This window comes from Alosa pseudoharengus, unplaced genomic scaffold (assembly GCF_046254945.1).
Source record: "Alosa pseudoharengus isolate Yale_2024_CS ecotype anadromous, Long Island Sound unplaced genomic scaffold, YU_APseudo_1.1 YU_APseudo_1.1_scf_2, whole genome shotgun sequence".
Classification (NCBI taxonomy): Eukaryota; Metazoa; Chordata; class Actinopteri; order Clupeiformes; family Clupeidae; genus Alosa; species Alosa pseudoharengus.
Window position 1 is genome coordinate 59,166,398 of NW_027468663.1, and position 16,288 is coordinate 59,182,685.

Here is a 16,288-nt window from a genome sequence, read left to right on the forward strand (position 1 = left end):
TTGACGAATATTGGTACTTGTATCAACAAGGATTGGGGTTTATACATCACACGAACTTAGTCAGGGCCAATACACTATCAAATAGACCACTGTAAATGTTAGTTTAAACACTCAAACTTTTCAGGTAGGCTAGCACTAGCCGACAGGCTAACCTTTAGCATTTCCGACATTGTATGTCATTACATAATGCAGCTAACATTAGCCAAAGGGGTGAAAGCCACTTTAAATCGGGTCACATTATTGACTGTTGTGTGTCCGAGAGTCAGTTTGTGGGTTTTGTAAGGGTCAGCAGCATAAGGGACAAGACCTACAAAGTTGTGGTGAGTTAAGCAGGGAGGTTGGTAATGTTAATGCTGCTAGCAGTGCTAGTTAACATTAGCTAGGCTACTGTAGCCTTCATACTGTATGATTCATATCAATCATTAACCTAGGAATACTTCGTGCATTTAATGAACATTTTGTGTAATAATTCACGGCAAATTAATAAACTGAATATGGTGGTCCAAGAGCAGACCATGCACCAGTCCATGCATCAGCCCGACTGAGCAGTGATGACAGCATAGGATGAGTCAGGTAACGTTACGAAGCACTGCCGTTAACGTTAACCGCTTTCACACACACGATAAATACACGATGATAAATATAAAATTCAATATCAAAACACTATTATTTACACGATTACTCCTGAAATAACTGCTATTATCTGCACATTCACTATATAAAAATCACTGTTTGGAGGAAAGGGTTCGCGTGCTGTAGCCGGTTATGAAATGATTTTGCGCGGTTCGTGCATTGCTTATATATTATTCAGTGAGGAGCGGTGGTTTATGGGATGAGTAGTTCCTTTGCTCGGAAATGAAAATATGTACACAGTCTTGTACCTTTGACTTTTTTTGGATTTTCTCTTCGTTTTTTCACTCGAAATGATATGTTGTATGCTTATGAGTTATGCCGTAGCTGGTTAGCCTAAGACATGATGTAAAACTCTTTAGATACGGATTTTTCCAAACGTCAATGGGACAAATGAATGGGAATCTTACATCCGGCACCTAACCGCGTTTTGGCGGTGGGCGGGACTGTGCAGCTCTTTTTGAATTAACATAAGCCTATACTTTATGACGTTCATGGTATTACACACTCCTGTACAGTTGGTGGCGGTATACTTAAAAAAAAAAGTAATCTGCCAAGAAACAGAAGAAGAAGAAGAAGAAGATTCGAGATACTAGTGCAAAACTCTGTTTGTCCTAATGATATGCCGTAGTACGATTTCATGACACTCAAGATGGCGGCCACCATGGCGAGATGTTTCCCTGGTATGTGTTACATTGAAACGTTTAGGACGTGTTCACGTTCAAGTTTCAAACATCATTCTGTTGTTATTTCATGCAAAGTAAAGTGCATTGTCAGTTTTCAACTTGCAGTTATTAATTTATGTATCAAGACCTTAGTAACATTTCATTTTATGAAGCTAACGGTCGTCAGCTTTAGCTAACGTTAAGGTTAACGACCTAGTGCTAGCGAAGTTGACAGCAAGCACTTGGCATCCCTTATGCTAGCACGCAAACACGCAAACACGGTGGTTTCTGCCAGGATCAGAATGCTTGTGTCGGGTGGCGCATTGTGACTTTTGTTGTGTGTTAACATTAATGTTCTGGTATTCAGCACTGGTCAGGCCGCTGTCCACGCGCATGAGAAGCTGCTGTGTCTCCGGGTTATTGAGAACTCACGCGACACCTCAAACTCGTCTCTTGTCTGAGCTCTCACGCGGACCCTTCCAGAGGCCCGCGCGGATCCCTGCAGCAGGCGGCGTATCGACCGCGTCCTCGCAGATTCCGCAGGGAGGTCTGCTGCGCCGGTAAGACCACCTGTGTTTACTTATTTGGGTATCTGAGTCTGACATTTGTGCGCATGTAAGTTTGAATGAGCCACAGCGCGTCAACCTTCTCATCACAGGGCAACTTTTCATTTTCTCAAGGTTGCCAACTTTGTCATTGTTCCAGTCATAGAATTGGCATTGCCATCTACTCTGTGTGTGTGTGTGTGTGTGTGTGTGTGTGTGTGTTGGATCATCTCTGGGCTGTGCCCTTGAGTGTTGGATACAGTGGGAGACGTGTGCTGTCATGGAGATGGCCATGTCCTATCATATGAAATCCTCCTCTTGCCACTCAGATGGTTTACCTTTACACATGTTTAAGGAAGTCTTTAACATCTTTAACATCTTTACACATGTTTAAGGAAGTCTTTAACATCTTTAACATCTTTACACATGTTTAAGGAAGTCTTTAACATCTTTACACATGTTTAAGGAAGTCTGAGGAAGTCTTTAACATCTTTAACATCTTTACACATGTTTAAGGAAGTCTTTAACATCTTTTGGCCATCTACTGCAGTGGTCCCCTCCAGTTTTAAGCATGCAATTGATTACAGTGAGCTGAAAAACTATAGGCCTATTTCCAAATTACCTTTTGTTTTAAAGATCCTGGAAAAAGTTGTTCTCTCAGGTTACCTCTTATTTACACTTCATAGCACTGAATCTGCTCTACTTAAGGGTCATTCCACATCAATTCAACCAGGGCCCACACACTTAGGTCTCAAAAAATTCAGCAAAAATGACCAGGTGTACCTATATTACCCAGGAGACACACTGTAAAATTACTTTTACGTAAGATCAATACTTTCCAAGATACAGCCAGTTTTACAGAGGGAGGGAGGGGGGTGTCGATTTTGTTTGGCCTCTTTTTTTTGTCAAAGTTCACAAGCTCATAATGCACAAACTAAACCATGTAGGAGGCTCACATGTTGCATGCTGGTACATAAATAGGAACAGTATGTAGCAAAATCATCACGTTTGGTCTGGATGATCCTACATGGTCATAGCTGTCCCTCAAAGTTGATAAAAATTTTATTGGAGTTTTTGGCTGGGCTCTCTTTAGCCCTTCAGAAGACATATTTGTACTCAACATAGGCTCTTGATTTATTTTCCTTACTGAGATAAGTAGAAACACTCTCACAAAAAGCAATGAACAGAAAATAAATTCCTTCAGAGTCTGAACAGCAGACCTCACAAGTCTGAAAAATCATTTTGGTTCTCCTTTTCAGAGCACCCAAACACCTTGTGGGAATATGCAAATATTTTTTTATATTCTTTTCTGTATACTCCATGATCCCTTCTTTTTAAAAACACTAATTTGACTTGTCTTATGCAAATCTTTCTTTTATATTTTCCTCCCTGATCATGGGCAAAATGCACCATTGAGATCAATATGTTTTATATAGAGTTACCACAGTGCCACCAGTGGTTGTATAGAGTAACCTGTGGTAACTCTAAAAACTAAAGGTGATTCTGGAATAATCTCTCTATAGAAAAGAAGAGAGATCAATCTGGAATAATCTCCCTATAGAAATGAAGTCCTGTCCCACTATCAGTAGCTTTAAATGAAATGTAAAGACCTGTATGTAATCTATTTGCCTTTAATGTCCCCTAATTTCCCCTTTGTTTGTGTATTTATCGTATTTCTATTTATTTTCTGCATTATATAAACTGCCATCTTTAACTTTACTGTACAATTTGCTCTAGGCCCGGCAGTAGTTTTAGTATCTTCTTTTATCTACAATCATATTCAGTTTTATCATTACTATTATTTTTTGTATTTTTATTTATCATTATTAGGGATGTCCGATATTGGCTTTTTTGCCGATATCCGATATGCCGATATTGTCCAACTCTCAAATTTCGATTCCGATATCAGCCGATACCGATGTCGATATATGGGTTATTTTTCCTCAAAACTAATTTAGGTAACATCACATATCTCCTGTTGTGGAATTAACACAACATGCTTAATGTTATTGTGATGCCCCACTGGATGCATTCTTGAATGCAACAAGGCTTTCCAAATGTTAACATTGTCTGTGCAAAATAAGAAAAATACTTGCAACATAGCAGAATGTAAAGCTAACTAAAATAACAGGCATAGTGTATGACAGGCTACCCTTTTTCTGTGTTAAATGAGCCTGCATTTGTAGGATGCTTCATGAACTGTTTCTTTAACTAAAACTCAATCACCTTAATTGAATGAATGCACAAATATGAGTCAATTACAATGTGGCAAGCAACTATACTGCACAATTTTGAAAACATTTGTTTGAGCTACAAAAAATACTTCAGGCTTGAGGTGAAGTACAAAAAATAAAACATTTTAAGGTGTACAAATCTAAGCAGCCTTTGTCCCTAGCCCATTACTTGGGCTAATGCAATCATTGAAATTATAAACTGGGCTCAATCAGCACTGCTCTACATGAGCAACAACAAAGAGATGCAACATTAAGGTAGTGTGCAATAAGAACAAGGAAGGCACAAAGTTTCAGTCCAGACCTTCCAGAGTAGTAAACAAAGTCCTCCTTTAGTATTAGTCCAATGAACGGGGCTAAAAGACTGACTGGCCTTCATAACGGGCCATACCCACAATCAGGCTTGGAATTTCACCATTTTAGGGGCAAGGCCACTTGGCCTTCAGTTGGGCATATTTGGTGGGGGGCACAAAGGCCACATGTCAGGGCACCAAGGCCAAAGTTAACTATAGTAGGCTATAAAAATTATCAAAGTTGTATTCACTGCAGTAGACCTGCATCACTGTATGAAACATTACAAAAACATAAAACATGACATATTACATATAACTGTAAATCATCTGATCATCTAATATTTTCAGATATCTAGGCTATATTTAACATTTATTTTATATTTGGCCTGTTATGAAATCATGTATTGAACAATTTAAGCACAGCTCAGCTTTAAGAAACTCAGATGCATGCTTAGCATTTTGTGATCATTAAGGCTACTTTCACAAACTCTTATAGTCAGCTGTCCTCTGATTTACCGATATCTAGGCGACATTTGTAATATTTGTTTTGTATTTGGCCCGTTATGAAATAATGTGGAACAATTTAAACACAGTGTAAAACTTAAATCCCAAATTTGGAGACATCCATGTATGTTGAAATTTACTGCAAATTCAAAACGGGATTAGTCTAGAACGGCTAACTGTACAGGGGACTGATTTACACCTTTCTGTTCGGTAAGGTCTGCTGTTTATTCTGATATATGGTTTGTCATATGTTAAACGAAGGGTTCTGAAGTATTCCACCAGGATGAATGGGTAGGGAGATGGACGCAAAACCTTCAGTAGAATTTATGATTAAATTGAATGATATTATTTACTTTTCTCGCGAACCGTTCACCACAGCAATTAGCGGCTAACATCGTTTAAAAGCTGAGAAAAAGCTCTTTCATGTGATATTTGTGATGTCTGTGTGATGAGTAGGCTACTTCGCGAGTAGTTCAACTGAGAAGAATGGGTTAATTTGGACGCACTTTCTTGCGCTGTCACTTTCTCCACTGCGTAATTTGGCCATAGGCCATAGGCTAAATATATATCGCAATTAGTAGGACGTAAAGCAGAATATTTAAAGAAGGGGGCACCAAGGCCACCGTGGCCTGTAAACTTCTGATTTTCAAAGGGGCTACGACGGCCATGGCCAATTCCAAACCACAGACATAATGTTGAAACAGAGCGAGCAAGTTTGTTACTGCAGCCATCCACGCTTGTTTGTATGCTTCAAGACGCAGCTTGATGAGGTCATCATCTGTGCGCCGGTAAACGCTTCAGGAGCGCATAGGCACTATTTGGGTGTAACGCAAGGATTATTTTATCGGTTTTAAGGCAAAAAAAATCCGATAACGATATTAACAGATATTACATTTTTATGCTAATATCGGGCCGATAATATCGGTGGGCCGATATTATCGGACATCTCTAATCATTATCATTACTATTATTTTTTGTATTTTTATTTGTATTTTTTTTAATTTGTATTATTTATTTCACCTTGGGTCAGTTGCACTGTGTTTAAGTGCTTTATAAAGAAATGTGACTTGATTTGACTTGACTCCCTGTGCTCTCCTGCAGTGTCCTCCCATTCCTCCCTGCTGTGCTGGCGCCCCCTAGCAGGAGTCTGACGTATTACAGCCTGAAGTACGGCAAGCGCAAGACGTGCCGCTCGGTGCCCAAACGCTTCCTGCGGCTACACTGCGGCCTCTGGCTGCGCAGGAAGGTGAGTCGCACTTTTCACTTCCTCTCTCAAACGTGACCATGCGAAACATTACGCATTACACGATCACAATGGTTGCTAGGTTACGCTGGCGAGACACGCCGCTCCGTCTGGCATCATGTTTTTGTTTGTTTTTATGTAATGTTCGTAATTTTATGTAATGTCATGTTTATTTTTTGTATTGGTTTGTCTAGTTAAATGTTTTCCCTATTTATTTACGTTATTTTTGATAGTTTTCGTGTTATTCTTAGTCATTTTTACTGCTTCTAAGTCAGCTGAAACGTCGTTGACGTTTGTCCATTGGGAGCTTGCTATGGCTAGCTTTTGCCCTAGCTGGGCATCGGACATCCTTCCATCCATCCGTGAGCGGTGCTGCACTTCACTGTCTGGTCGAGGGTATCTCTCGGGACAGCTGGACCTGGGCTACTCTGCGGGAGATCTGCCGTGGCCGCCGAGCTGTTGCTGACCTGCGAGCTGCCATGCCAACTGCAGGCTAACGTTAGCCTAGCGGTGAGGAGCTGCAGTCTCACGGAGTAACAGACGGTCGCTGTTAGAAGTCCACCGAGTTGCGGATCTACACAATCGCCCACTACTTCAGACTGTGCTTCCAGTGATCTCCAGACTGCAGTCTACAAGGCCTAACGTTAACGTGATCTCCAGACTGCCAGTGAATTCACCGGGTTGATCATTTGCTAACGTTAAAGAACTTTGTTGGCATATCGGTTGTGAAGACACTCTGTGCAGTTTTCACGGATCATCATTGCCCTTGGACATTTTCAGCTGGTTTGGAAATTGGACTAATTTTAATATCACCTTTCCCCTTTTTAAATATATTTTCTTTTTTTTCCCACTTTTTATTTGTTTATTTGTTTTGTTGTCTGTCTTGTATGTCTTGGTGTCACGGGTACGCTGGCGACTACGCCGCTCCGTCCAGCATTTTTATAGTGCATGAAAATGCACTATACTGTTATTCCAAAAGTCTTCTTATTATTATTCTTCTTCTAACGCAGTTAATGCAGCTTCAACCGTTTAACGTAGAAACTTATGTTACGTAGGTCTTACTTAGGACATGTGTGCTATGTATTTTTCAGCTTTGTAACTTTTATACTTTTTAAACTATTAATTAAAAACGAATCAAAATTTCCCCATTGACTTAACATTATGATTATGACATCACAATACGGCCGTTAAGCAATTAGAATCCTATGGCAGGTGTTCGGGCCACCTGCATCAACTGCCAGTCTCAGGCTTTAAGCATACAAACTGGCCCTATTAAGACTACACATCCTGTTCAACTGCTTCCTCTGCCAAAAACTGTTTCAAAATAAAAGTCCTCACAATATTTCACTGTTAAACAATTTAACCCTTTAAACTACTGAACTTTTTAACTGTTCTGTTAACTGTAACTGTTACTTGTCATCAACTATGACTCCTACCCACTGTAGCTAGTTAGCATGGTTAGCATAGTTAGCATGCTAGCATTTTAGTTAGCATTTTAAGCAAAACTGCTAAAAATGATTAGCTAAGTTAGCTAAGTAATATGGTTAGCATAGTTAGCATGCTAACATGCTAGTTAGCATAGTTAGCATGACTACTAAAAATTATTAGCTAGGTTAGCTAAGTCACATGGTTAGCATAGTTAGCATGCTAGCATATTAGCATGCTAGTTAGCATAGTTAGAATACGTACTAAAAATGATTAGCTAGGTAAGCTAAGTCACATGGTTAACATAGTTAGCATTGCTAACATGCTAGTTAGCATTGCTAACATGCTAGTTAGCATAACTACTAAAAATGAAAACATTAGCTAAGTTAACTAAGTTAAGTAACTTGGTTAACATTATTATCTTTGATAACATAGTTAGCATAACTGCTAGCAAACATTAGAGCCATTCCAACTGTCAGTTATCGTCAATTATCTACCTAAATAATTTAACCATTTAAATTATCCACCTATATAACCGTTCAATCATTCCAACTATATTAAACCTTATCTACCAAGTAAATCATTTAACTATATAAACTATCCACCTATTTAACTGTTCAGTCATTCCAACTATATTAAACCTCATCTACCTAGCAATCAATATAGTTTGTTTTTACAAATCATATTTTTTGCATTTTCATGCACTGTATTTCCTTCAGGAAATGCTTTTCTAGTTTGTATTTGTTATTTTTTAAATGTATTTGTCATGTCTTGATGTCATGGGCACGCTGGCGACTACGCCGCTCCATCCGGCAATCGTGTCTTGTTTGTTGGAGCGCTTTGGGTTGCACTATGTGCATGTTAAATGCGCTTTAAAAATAAAACCGACTTGACTTGACTTGACAATGGGAAACATTACGCATTACACGATCACAATGGGAAACATTACGCATTACACGATCACAATGGAAAACGTTTTTTATTCACTTCCTCTCTCAAACGTGACCAGCTAGGGTCTATTAATCAGCTATTAATCAAATTTTAATCACGATCACGATTTTAGCTTCCCACGGTCAAATTTGCGTGATCGAGCGATATTACAAATGCGTGCTCTACCCATAGAACCAACCTGGCAACCCATAGAATGCTCCACTACAAAACAAATTAAGCGCTTAAACCTGTCTGACATGTAACTGCAGATTTTGCATGCATACACTAAAGTCACAACAGTAAATTTGAAGTTGTACATATTTTGTATACCTTGTAAACACAAAATAGGGGCTACGGGTTCACAAATCCTTTGTTACAAGTGCACAAATCCCCACTACACATTGCAAATTAAATGTTTTCTTGTGGTCTCAATTTTGCTACATACAGTATCAGATATTTGGTGCAAAACACATTCACACACCTGTATATGGAAAAAAATAAACTGTGTCTTGAGTGGGGAGAGACAAGTACAAGTAAACACTTACGCCAACACAGAATCACAAGGACACAAATCCTGTCCTGTGCATCACAACATGCACTTGACACTTTTGCTACAATCATTGCAGTGCAGTTGGTGCAAAACACATGGGAACGTTTTATTTGGAGACTGTTTCGCGAGACAGAGACTGAGTTTGCTGCTGATATTCTGGGGATAGCCTACAACATAGCCAATGTACGACTTTAGCCTTTTAATATATTTGCTGCATTGGATCAGTCTTCCTAGAACAGACAAGGGCTTTCTAGCCTCACGTCAGCAGCGCTGTATCACCCATATAGCCTACATTAAAACAACCAGCGGATGGTCGGCGGGTGCCGTTTCGAAAATTGGTCAAAAAACTTTGGTGTTGATGGATGGCTGATGGATGATAAGTTTTGCTATGCAGTTATGGTTGAAATAATAGCCCATCAGCGCATCTCTAGTGTCTGTGCCTCTCTCTCGCTCAGAGGGGAGGGAGAGGCTGAGGGTCGATCCAGCATGGATTCTAAACTCTGTGGTGGATAGGATCTACAATTAGGTGTTAACAATACTACTACGCTAGGTCGAAGTACTCCCAAGTGCTATTGCGCCACACATTGTAGTTCTCCGGTTTATTCGCTTGGAAAATCGCCACGTTTCACGTTGCGTGGCCGTAGCATTTCTATCAACTACTCGTGCAACTGTATTTAAGTCGGTAAAACGTGGATGTTTTTGATTACTCCTACGCTTAGTTGCCGTCAAAGCCCGCTAGCATAGCAACATGCTAACACAGTCCAGCCGCGCACCAGAGCGTTTGAGTGCACGTACGGACACGGGAGAGGTATGACTCAACTCGTGAAAGTTAAGGTAAGAACATATATTACTACTGACATTGGGTGGCGTGTTCCTTTAAGATGGCCGTCCCCAACCTGTCCCGGTGAAATAACTTTCTTTAGCTTTGCTAAACTCTGACTGTTGTACTTACTGTAGAATCGCGCTGGGCGATGGCTTCTGGGATCGTGGCACACAGTGACGCGTTGCACAGAATATTGCCCAGCGCGATTCCACCTGAGACCAGTAGCAGCAGATTGGAGCAGTTGTATTGATTGACTTGTGCTCGTGCAAGAAAATGCTCAATGTTCATAGCCATCTATTTATATATAGATCTATAAAGCATCCCCGATGCAGAACTCCGAAAAGGTCATGCCATAAGAGCGATGGCGTAGCTAATGTGCAAAATATGAAATGCAATGGGATGAATTGAAAAATGTAGGACAGTGGTTCTCAAACTGTGGTACGGGTACCACTGGTGGTACGCGAACTCTCGCTAGTGGTACTCGGGGAGTCTCCAAGGTGTCTTTTCATAACGCAAAACAGTATGTAAAATGTAAAATATGTAGTTGAATTGGCCTATACGCACCTGTATTTTGATGTCGGTCATAATGGTGGTACTTGGAGAGCCAATTGTATGGGTGGTACTCATTATGAAAAGTTTGAGAACCACTGATGTAGGACATAGCATAGGCTATAGGTAGCAGAGGAGGCTCCTTCATTGAGGAAAGGGAGGAACACCCTCCCTAAAATTTCAGAGATAATAAATATCTATCTATAAAAAATATATAAAGTGAATTACTAATCTGATAAATTACTGTTAATATTACTATTTTTAACACTTTGAATGAACAAAATCATTCCCCTAGGTCAAAATGCCAACAGCACCCCCTATCGCTATTGAAAATAACTGTATGGAGGATCTTCCTCCTCAAGCCCCTCATTGAAGTCCATTATAAACGCTTCGGACCCCAGCGGCTCGTGAATCACGTCGTTTTCAATGGCCAAGGGAGGAAGCTCCTCCGTACAGTCATTTTTAATTGCGATAGGGGGTGCTGTTTTTAGCGGCAACGGTTCAAGAACGTTATCTGCAGTCTACAAATCTTATGTTGAACGGAAAGCTTGTTTGTTGTTTGCTCGTGAAATAAACTGTATAATGGAATCAGAGGACAATCTCAAATCTTGTATACATTCAAATACACTGTGAATACACTGATGTATGATGAATGTTTATCAAAGCAGGAAGACCAGCTCCAAAAATTCATATTCCAAAACAAGACGGTAAGGCTAGTGTAGGCTACTGAATGCTACATAGTCAGACAAATAGGCTACTAATGGCTAACTGGTAACGTTAGCACAGAAAACAATCAGCCATAGCCTACTGCTGACCTGTCACATACGTGGACAGTTCACTTGGTGATAAAACATTTTTGGATAGTTATGCGTTGTTATAATCATCCAAGTTATGCCTTAACTAAACAATTGTTAAATAAGGTTCTTGTTGTTATGTTCTTTTTTTCACCGTTCTAATGTATCTTTGGATGGTAATTAATGAATGTTTCAGACCATGATGCATTCCTTTAATGACGTCTTCAATAACATTTGCCTTTCGAGTATAGGGAGGGAAAGTGAAAACCAGCGCCCCAAGTGGTTGCGTTCCTATCGAAGAGCAGCTCCAATGTTAAGTCCCATAGACCTATTTTAAAAAAAATACTGTGAAGCCAAATCAGCGATCTTATCCACCAAAAATATTTTTCAGTGTCTATACAGTAATAATCTTCTAACTGTGAAAATGTCAGACCCTATTTTGCCTTATTTAAAAAAATCGAAATTGCTCCTTTTGTTTCATAAACGAACTACAAAAAAGCCACGTGACTTTACCCTTCGACGTTACTCACGGTAGCATGGTTTGTTTATTAGCCTGGTTAGCATTGCCACTTAACACTTACTGCCAGCTCTTCATGTGAGTAGAAGCACAACACCAGTTATCCAGACATAAAGGTTATCACCACGCGGTTTACATCACCTTCCGTTATTACAAAAATATGTAAGCCAGTTAAGCCAATTGCCGTATTGATCAGTTAGAGATGAAGCGCCCAAACCTGTGACTGTAGTTTGTTATCACCATGTTACGACAAAAACTCAAAACAATTCAACTGATCCTAAAAATAAGGTATGACCACTTGAAGCAATAGAGGTGACCCCAGTGCCTAACATATAGAAGGCATTAAATTAAGATCCCAATGTGCACCGAGATATATTTTTTCTAATGATGCTACCATTGAATATAGCTTCCAGAGAAATTTGTCGTCAACATTGGGCAATCGAGGGTGAATTAAGTTGTTAGCATACACTGGGCAGTTAAGTAAACACAATTCCTTCAAATTATTGTGTTCAGAAACAAGCAGAACTCCACCTGAATGTAAAACGAATGTATAAAGTCTAACTGTTAGCTAGTTCGCCCATTGACTTCCATTGTGTGAGGTTAGCATGCTTTCCCCCTCGTGGGGGGCGGTAACCTTTCCTAACGTCTTAACCGACTGTATCTATGCTTTCATAAATTCCCACTTAGCTATTACAACCTGTCTTTAAATTATAGCGATCTGGCTTTAAAAACAATAGCATGTTACAAATAACCACATTTAAGGTCTATTTTTAATGGTAAATAGTTACATGGTTTTATAAAACAAGTGTCTATTTTTATTATTATAGACTTTTCTGCCAATATATTACACTGAGCAAAACCTCCAGACTTTCCGTAATTTTGCACATCTGGAAAACAGTATTTCATAACTAGACCTACATATCTTCCCTGACTTCCCAGACCTACATTTATTTACATTTATTAATTTAGCACTATTATCCAAAGTGACTTATATATATATATAAATGATATTACAAAGTCCATTGTCCCTGGACGAATTTGGGGTTAAGTGCCTTGCTCAAATGCACAATGGTGGAAAACAAGAATTGAACCCACAACTTTTCTGGCTGCTGCATGCTTGCCTAGCTTCTCCCCCCCCCCCCCCCCCCCGCTACATAGTACATACTGCTGCTATAAATGTGTCTGGGTAGGTGGCCTACATACTCTATTGTTCACATATGCCACCAACACCATCACAACCTCACATTTGCCACTAATGCCAATCAAGCAGACATTCCTTCCTCCGTTATTTTTTTAACCACCAGCCGCCACTGATAGGTAGGACATAGCAACAATCTGCACCATAGAACTGGCTTTAACAGACGATTGTTGTGTGTGCTCAGGCGGTATGTGTATGTGTGTGTGTGTGTGTATATATATATGTATATATGTGACCCCTGTGTTGTGTGTGTCCAGGCGGTGTATGTATATGTGTATATATATATGTGACCCCTGTGTCGTGTGTGCTCAGGCGGTGTGTGTATATGTGTATATATATATATGTGACCCCTGTGTGTTGTCTGCTCAGGCGGTGTGTGTATATGTGTATATGTGACCCCTGTGTGTTGTATGCTCAGGCAGTGTGTGTATATGTGTGTATATATATATATATGTGACCCCTGTGTGTTGTCTGCTCAGGCGGTGTGTGTATATGGGTAGATGACAAATAGCAGAATTCAGACTGTCCATGTGTCACACACTTATAAAAAATGGCAATTGTTAAGAATTGATATGGAAATGTTGTAGGTCTGGTAGGTTCAAGTTCTGTCATATTAAATTTATTGGATTTGTATTTAACTTTTGACTTAAAATAATCATCCAAACATAAAAAATGTCATATGGTGTGACTGTCCACCATGTGTGCGAACTTCCTAAAAAGCGCGTATATCCATAAAAAGTATAATTACTTTAAAGTTTTACCATGCATATAAAATAATTGGATGTTTTTTACAACCACAGAAAGTTTTGATGTTTATGCATGCTGTCCAACTAAGTTATAATCAAATATATTTTGTCCATAAAATGGTTGTCATATGGCGTGACACTATATTGTATATTTTGACCGGACATTATTATTGTGAAGAGGACCCTGCTTAACCAGGAAGTAACAATAGAATGTCAGGAGTAATTGGCATGGTCAAGAAGGGAGTTCTGCTTTTTAGATTTTTATATAAAAAGCTTTGAATTGGACATCATCAATCGTGGCCAAATTTTAGTGTCTTATGGTGTGACATCATTTGCCTAAAAAGTAGCTATTTTTCACAAATATTCTTCATGAATTCTTAAAAAGCACTGCTGCCATGTGGTCAGTTGCATGCTAAATAATAGTTAGCTGTATTTAACTGTCTAGAAAATTTGCTTAACTGTCAAAATGTCATATAGTGTGACGCTGCATCATATGGTGTGACAGCTTTTTTCACACAAAAAAAAGTCACACTATATGACATTTCTGTCACACCCTATGACCAAATTGCATTTTTACATAAAAGTTCTTGTAAAAACATGTTTTAAATTCAGATATTATGTTTTTTTTGTTAAATCTGTGATAATTGGGAAAAAATTTATCTGTACAATTCATATTTCTCATACTTTTTTCTTTTTATGTTACCATGCGATGTAAGTTTAAAAAATAAATACTAAACTTTCATCTATTTTGCTGTTACACGCATACACCATTCATACAGTGACTTCAAAATTCATTGTTAATGATTTTATAGTCATTAAAAACCCTGTTTTGCTCTGACACATGGTGGAGTGGTGCAGTTCATCGTATGGCGTGACACCATGTCATTTGGTGTGACATTAAATAATGTCACAAAAAAGACTTTATAATTGAAAAATCATTAAAACATCAATAGCACACAAAGGAAATGGTATCTGCAAGAACCTCAAGAATTTTGAGTGTTGAAAACGTGTTGAAAACGGTCTCCACTGATAAATATCACACTTGCTTACTTGGAAATGAGGTCTTATGTCCAAAATCCTGAACCACCCCTTTAACAAGTTATTTTGTCAAGGTGGAGAATGCTCCTAATATATTCACAAGGAAATGTTGCATATCAAAGCAAACATGATTAAAATGTACAGTGACATAAATTAAAGTAGAAAAAAGTATGTAATTTTCATTTTATTTCAAATTATTTTCACGTCACACCATATGACAATTTTAGGCACTAACATGACAAATTTTTTTTGAAAAAAAAATGTATATTAGTCAAGTTTAGAGATACAGCAACACATATAAACACTTTTTAGGGAAGATATTTGACGTTTTTTTAAAATTCCTTTTTTCAGGCTTATTTGTCATCCACCCATATGTGTGTATATATATATATATATATATGTGACCCCTGTGTGTTGTCTGCTCAGGCGGGCTACAAGAAGAAGCTGTGGAAGAAGCTGCCGGCCCGTAAGAAGAGGCTGCGTGAGCACGTGTTCTGCAACAAGACACAGAGCCACCTGCTGGACAAGATGACCGGGCGCTTCTGGAAGAGGAGGAACTGGTACCTCAACGACCCCTACCTCAAGTACCATGACCGCGTCAACCCCAGGTGGTGACACACATCAGTGTGTGTGTGTGTGTGTGTGGTGTCTTGGGATTGGGGGGGGGGGCGGGGGCTGTAAATATCCATGTTTGTGTGTAAATCAACTTCTAATGTCATTGAGCTCAGTCATGTCAATCTGTCATGAATAAAGGAATCATTTAGCGTCATGCTTTCCTTTACTGACTATGCTGTTTGGGGTAAATAAGTGCAGTACTGACTATGCTGTTGGGGTAAATAAGTGCAGTACTCAAGGATTAAAGTTCTCCGTCATAGGACGGATTTCCGTCAATTTGATTTTAGAAATGTCATATTTGAGATCGATGCAGATCCGATGAGAAAAAAAATAGGGGGGGGGGGGGCATTTAGACTATCACCTTTGCTTTTCCAAAGAACACGTATGGAGGACTATAACGGTCTAAAAGTTGGATTATAGTGACACATTAGAGACAGCTGATGAGGTTGGCCAATCCGTTTAACTTTTTTGGATATGATATTGTGAGCTCTATGTGCGAATTCGGAGAGGAAGCGTAGGCTGTGTTCTTTCCGTGCATCAATGTAGACAATTTCTTACTATTGCGAACTCTTGTCAGGGGAGGTCATTCATTTTGGGTGTCACCTATGACTTGAACAGATAGCCTTCTATGCCACCCGATGTAGGCTACTATTATTGTTACAGTTTTTAATCAATGCAACTAACATTATGTGTAAAGCGACGCAATATAAACCGTAGCCTATGCAATTTATTATCCCGTCTGTTATGACATGTACAACAATGTTTTTCACAATTTGCGACGGAAGGTTTTGACTGAGCGTGTTAGCATAAAAAAAATAATAATATCACTGTCATCATCGCGAACTGTTGAGTAAGGGGGTCAGTCTGTTTGTGACGCACAGACAGCCTTGTAGCTTATTTTGCTTAGGTCTCACTTTTAACGACAGTAGGTTGTGAGTGTATGTTGACAAAAAATAACCATACAATTAAAATAGTCAACTTAAAACTTTGCT

The 16,288-nt window shown here is 39.1% G+C and overlaps 1 protein-coding gene across 1 annotated transcript; it reads left to right on the plus strand.

Annotated features, from left to right (window-relative positions):
- Positions 1-1,249: 1,249 nt before the first annotated feature.
- mrpl35 (mitochondrial ribosomal protein L35) lies at positions 1,250-15,450 on the plus strand. The gene is made up of 4 exons (XM_076295658.1): positions 1,250-1,313; positions 1,663-1,855; positions 5,970-6,114; positions 15,108-15,450. The coding sequence occupies exons 1-4, from the start codon at positions 1,271-1,273 to the stop codon at positions 15,294-15,296; spliced, it is 570 nt and encodes a 189-aa protein (XP_076151773.1). The 5' UTR covers positions 1,250-1,270; the 3' UTR covers positions 15,297-15,450.
- Positions 15,451-16,288: the final 838 nt, after the last annotated feature.